The sequence below is a fragment of the Cucumis melo genome, chromosome 5 (genome assembly GCF_025177605.1).
Source record: "Cucumis melo cultivar AY chromosome 5, USDA_Cmelo_AY_1.0, whole genome shotgun sequence".
NCBI lineage: Eukaryota > Viridiplantae > Streptophyta > Magnoliopsida > Cucurbitales > Cucurbitaceae > Cucumis > Cucumis melo.
In genome coordinates this window covers 2,968,892-2,975,382 of record NC_066861.1, presented here as the reverse complement: position 1 = coordinate 2,975,382, position 6,491 = coordinate 2,968,892, and the positions used below count along the sequence as shown (strand labels likewise).

Sequence of the window (6,491 nt, the reverse complement as noted above, 5' to 3'; positions counted from 1 at the left end):
AAATCAGAGAAGTGCAATGGATGAAAAGGAGCTTAGCATTTCACCACGGTTTCTGCACAGAATACTCTAATTCGGGTTTAAATGGATGGCATGAAACGAGCTTGACATTTGTCAATGGTGTTGAGGTGATCGTTATGAAGGAGCATCCATTTAAAAGGAATTTTGCTTGTAGTTGAATACCTCCATTGCAAATATTGCTAAATTCCTACGAAGCACTAACACTTCTAAACTGGCAAAGTATCGATGTTCAACACCTACCTGCCTTCGACACGTCTCCAACACACTACCTAGCGTGTTTATTATTCATCAAGAAACAGCTAGGACACACCAGTGATACGCGTAGGACAGGTCAAGTACACCCCATATATGCAAAACCTTTTGTAAAAATATAACAACGTAACAAGTCGCACCACCAGCAACCCATTTGTGGGGCATTTTAACTTGATTTAAATTAACTGTTCAAACCAATTTATTCAAAATTCTAGAGTTTTTACACACTTCATCCTCAAAATTTATCCACACCCTTTTTCAAAAAAAATTAAAATTAAAAAATCAAAAAAAAAAAAAAAAAAAAAAAACCAGTGTATTACTTGATTTTTCCTTCTAACTTCAGCAACAGTGGCGACTTCAATTTGAAGACCCACGGCTGCCAACAACTCATGTGATTTTTCTTACTAATTTTTTGTATTTGCTCGTTTCTGTTCTTTTCTCCTTTGGTTTTTACATTTCCTTTATTTTTGTTTTGTTTTTTTTTTTTTTTTCCTTACGTTTTATTAAATATGTTTGTATGTCACACAGTATGTTGAATTATGCACACCTATTTGTTTTTGTAAAAAAAACAATAATAATAATAAATAAATAACAAATCCTAGCACAAGGGAAATAATATTCTTACAAACAAATTAAAGCAAATTTTAATCAGCAGACAACGTAAAGAACTTGGGCAAACAAAATTGATGATCACCTTTTTAAGAGCATGTTTGGACATTGATTTCAAAATTATTAAAACCATTTTTGTGGAGCTCAAGATTACTTTGTAACACTAAAATAAACCTTTAATCACAAAAAATATAAAAAGAACAAATTCAAAAACGGAAAAAACTCAAAGATCCACCATATAAAATATCAAAAATGTCCTATCAACCACGCTGTCAACAACGCAGACGTCCTATCAACCATGTCGTCAATAACGCGCACGTAATATATTTGCGATCGTTTAGATTTGGTTATTGTTTGATACACGATCATTTAGATATGGCTACAATTTATACGCGATCACTTAGATATTGCAACAATTTATGAAAATTTTGGTTATGTTTAAATTTGATTACGTTTAGATTTAGGAACTTAAATCTAAATGATTTTTTTTTTCAAAATTTGGTACACGATTTCTTTTTATTTTTTACGCAATAAAAATACGATAGAAAGAAATCACGTCGAAAAAAAAAAGGAGGAAAAGTACAAAGACGATGGAAAAGCGAAAAAAAAAAGGAAAAGAAGAAAAATAATGGAAAGATTAAACGAAAAATAAGAAAGATGATGGAAAGAAATTGCAGAAAAAAATAGGAAAGAAGAAAGACAAAATCGCAGAGAAAGACGATGAAAGAAATAGCAGAAAAGAGACGAATCGCAAAAGAAAGATAGAAGAACAAACCTGAAATATTTAGAAAAGGACTAAATTTATGGATTTTGTTATACGGATCATAAATAGTTTGGTATTTTATTACATTTACATAAGTTTCTCAAAAATTAATTTTATCTGTAATTTTCACTTTTAAATATAAATAAAAAAAATTATTATGAATAATTGAAAGCATATTTCTAATTATAATCATTTTAAAATCACTACCAAAAAATGCCTTAAATGTGATTGTGAAGTTTGCATCAGTTTCAAACTGTGTTGTAGTGAGACATCTAATGAGAAAACTTATAGCAACATTTATCGACTTTTTTAGTTTGGTGGTTTGATAACTTAGCACTATCGCGGTTCCCTTTTCCTCACCGCATACTTGAAGTTGAACCAACATCTCAATTTTATTGTTTTATAGAACTATGAATTACCAAAATTCTTCTTATTTTACAAATGGGTGAAGCCCTAATATACAATGATAATGGTCCAATATGGCAAACCTCTCAACGGTAAAAAGAATGACAAAATAAGGCAAGAATATTACACATTAAGTATGTAAATAAATGCTGGAAATAACATTCTAGATAGACGGGAAGCAGTAGACTTTCCATATTCAGCATACCCGTTAAGCTGGATTGTATATGTTGATTAAGTCCATCTTGGTTTCTAAGACTTCAATTGTTCTTAAATAGGGTTTTGCAAGAATATCAGAAATCAGCATCTTGGTCCTTACGAGTTAAGGGAGATGCTTTGGTTTTCAATCTTTTCTTTAATAAAGTGTCGATCACTGGGTCTTCTGCGATGCTCATAGTAGCTTGGTTGTCACAATGTACCTCCATTGGTTCTCCTTATGTGATTTTAAGCTATGATAGGATGCTTTTGAGCCAGATTCCTTCACATATTTGCTTGAGCTAGAGCCCTTAGTTCCGCTCTAGCACTACCTCTAGATACGATTGATTGTTTCTTACTTCGCCACGTGACTAAGTTTCCCCAAACAAAGGCACGGTACCTAGTAATTGATCTATCTATTTTTTTAGGTTCCCCAATCAGCATCCGTGAAGATTTCAATGTTTCATTTCCTAGGTTTTTTGAAGCACGATCCTTCTCCTGGAGTTCCTTTCAAGTATCGAAGTATTCTATAAATAGCTCACTGCAAAACAGCATTTGATACTAATCTTTGTCGACCAATGTGTTTCTATTGCTTAACTGATGAGTCGTGTCAACGGGAGTATTGGCGGGCTTACATCCAAGCATACTTGTTTCCTTTAAAAGATCCAAGACATATTTTCTTTGAGAGATACTGAAACTTCCTTTGAGTGAGTCACTTTCATCCTCCTTTTTCTCTCCTCTTTCACTCCTCTCCTCCTTTTCCCCTCTCCGACTGTCCCTCCTCCCGGCGCTAACATGGAAGTGAAGAGCTGTAAAATTGTCGAGTCCTTCTACTGCATTTGGTTCGACAAGGGACATTTCAACATTGAAGAGGTTGATTTTCGAAGAATCCTACAAGAATCAACTAAGATGGTTTATTGCCGGGTTTGGTACAATATGAGGAACATAGCTTCGTTCTCAAAAACGGCAGAAGACTCACAAAGTTCAGAGCTCCTTCCGGATAGATAGTCTGATGTGTTTCTCGAAATTCCTCAAGGTTTCAATCCTTTGTGCATACACTCAGGAGGTGAGAAACAAGGATGGGTCTCTTTCTTACAAATGCTAAAAAGTTTCTTAATGAACCACGATTATAGATTGCGGCACTGATCTCTTCAACCAGCCTCTCGTTCACATGGAAATTAGTTGAATCTCATTATATTTGCCCAGGCCCATGTTAATTATGCAGATAAAGTGAAGGCCTCAAACTCAAATTCACCCCTGCACAACATATCAAAAAACAGAGTCCGAAGCCAAAAGATAAGCCATTCCTCTGCTCCTCCTCTAGAAACCCTAAGCTTGCAACAACAATGGGTTCGAAAATGTGTTGATGTTATTAGAGAGGATTTCAATAATTTTGAAGTCCAAAAGACTTCATATTTTCGAAAATTTGAAGTTTTATTAAATTTTGCACTTTTGTTTCAGCTATTATACTTTGAGCATTAGACCCATTCACTATTTCAGTGAAAGTCTTGTGTCAGTTTCCAAAAAAAGGTTGTTGTAAATAATATGTTCAGTGGCAGATCTAAACCTAATATGGTCTCTTCTTACTACTTATGAGATAAGTGCCAAAGATTACTGAGCGCCTACTCAGCACAAGAAAACTAAAATTTACAACCACCTGGTCCACCTCCCAATCATAAACTGATGTCCTAAATCACACATGGCAGGGGAAGACTCCTGCTGCACGAAGGAGGCATACTTCATAGTTGATTCTCTAGCAACCAAACCTATCCTCCTAAATGGTTATGATGGTATACTTTTAGTTGCGCACATCAGCCTCTAACTTTAACCATCAATCTTGCCTTGGCAAGCACCACATAAGTACAATTTGAATTATCAATAATGATCCCAATTTCCAGAGCAGTTTGCTTACAGAAAGTTCTTACCATCTACGAAAAAGTTGTTGGAGTACTTCAAGCTTACTTCAAGCTTAAAATTGAAACATATCACATGTTAGCATATCATTTTACATACTTCAAACTAAGATTGTTTGCACGTATGGTTTATTGAAGAATGTCAAAGATTTGGCATTTCTCTACAGTTTATAGAGCAAAATAAACTGTGGATAGGTTTCACTCGATTATCAAACAAAAGAAAGAAAGTGCAAATTACTGGAACAAAGCATCATCAATAATTGTAATGATCTAAATCTAAAATAAACAAAGCACAGCCAAACTGTCACTAAAAGAATCATTGGGTTTTAGATTCTATTCTCTTCTTCCTATTGGCAGCATAACTTTTCAAATGGAAGTTGATGAAAAGAGCTAGCAGAGAGCCATTGAAAACAGCATTAAAGCACCAACCCAAAAAGCCAGAGCAACCACCAGCAGATCCACCAAAATGATCATACAACATTTGACCCGAGACCACAAAACTAAACACAAACTGTAGGATTTGGCAGTCAGTGACCAACCTCTTCCACTTTGGTCGAATCCCAAAGGTGCATAGGAAGTAGTATCCATACATTATCACGTGCACAGTGGCATTGGTCACAAGCGCTATGGGGAACAGTGATTGGGAAGTGTGAAGCCAGAGATAACACATGATCAAAACCGTGGAATGGTGGTAAACATGGAGGAACGTGAGGCGTTGAAAGGACCCAGTGAGGATGATCAAGAGGGTGTCGATGAATTCAAGAATCTTGGACAGGTAGAATACATAAGCCCAGAAGAAGAGAGGTCCAACTGGTGGGGTGTGAGGTGGAAAGCAAATAATCCAATGGAGGTGAGGCACATGGTAAATGGAAGAGAGAGTGCATCCAAGGGCCATAATGAAGGAGAGAATGAGAAGCACAAAGTTGTGAAGGGCTGAGATTGGCTTGAGAAAGTGTGGGGAAAAGGAAGGAATGGGAATGTGGGAGAGGAGGAAGGTGAGGAATAGGTAAGTGAAAACAGTGAGGATGAGGAACAGGGGAGTGGAGGCGAAGGTTTGGCCTTGGATCCATTCGAATTTAAGAATACTGGGATGATTCACAAGCCAATATCGAAGAACTGAGAGAATTTGATTCATTATATACTTCAAACAACACCCAAATGAGAGGAAATAGACAAAGGGATTTCGAAGAGATAATGCATCAACAGAGATTCGTTCTAAACAAACTCATATAACAATTTAGTTTGGCAAACAATTGAATGAAGTCAATGGATAAAGGTTAGTGTTTGGGAACCTGAGATTTGAGTCGGGAAGCAAAGCTGTGAGACATTGATCCAAAACTTTCAAAATGTGGGGGAGGGGGGTGGGCAAAGGCGGCGGAGCTGGAACTGCAACTCAATGGAGAAAAAATGAACGCGACTGATGATGATAACGAAGCTTCACAACGTACCTGAAGAGGAGGGTGTGGATAACCCTTTGGAATCAAAATGTCTTTACATCTTCAATCTGTGTTTGGATGTGGAAAATAAAATAATTGTTTTCAACCCTTAAATAGTTTAATACAAACATTTCAAGTTATGTTAATTAGTTACTTTATTAGTAAAATAAAAATTAAATTAATTACTGAAAATAACTTAATTAAATTAATTAGAATATTAATAGTTTCAGCCTAAGATTTATATTAAATGGCTAAGATAACATTCACAAATTCATTGAGTCTAAATGATATTATTTATATTTAATAATTAATTAAAATTAATATTAATATAGTTTATATCACTTTAAAAATTAATTAAGATATATTTATGGTTCTTCGTCTAACCCATGACAGGTTGGGGATAAAATTATTTATGTTAGGGATAAAATTTCTTTAATTTTTTTAATTACTAATTTATATCCCTTTATGAAATAGTTTTCGAATAATAAATTTAAAATTACTAAACACTCATGCTACAATTTTTGTTGTCCTTTTAATTAATAAAAATAAATATGTTCGTTCAAATCTAAATATTTTGACAAAAATCGGTTAATTTAAGAGATATTTTTTAAAAAAAAATATATAGGAGAAAATATTTACAAACCATTTTGAAAACATAAAAGGCTCACAAACCCATAATATAAAATATCAAGACTACCCCAGTCAACATGTAATGAATTGACCACACGGGCGATACATGATCGTGTAGATTTTGATATATATCATGTCCTTAGATGTAGAGAATTCTGCCTTTAACTCATTCGATATCATTCATATAATGCACCAAGATGAAAGAAGTGTATATCTACACGATCTTATACTTCATTTTAAACGATGGCTTTCAAATTTAAACTATCATGTAGA

The 6,491-nt window shown here is 34.4% G+C and overlaps 1 protein-coding gene across 1 annotated transcript; it reads right to left on the bottom strand.

Moving 5' to 3' along the window:
- Positions 1-4,264: 4,264 nt before the first annotated feature.
- LOC103491307 (elongation of fatty acids protein 3-like) lies at positions 4,265-5,664 on the bottom strand. The gene has a single exon (XM_017045215.2). The coding sequence runs from the start codon at positions 5,285-5,287 to the stop codon at positions 4,469-4,471; it is 819 nt and encodes a 272-aa protein (XP_016900704.1). The 5' UTR covers positions 5,288-5,664; the 3' UTR covers positions 4,265-4,468.
- Positions 5,665-6,491: the final 827 nt, after the last annotated feature.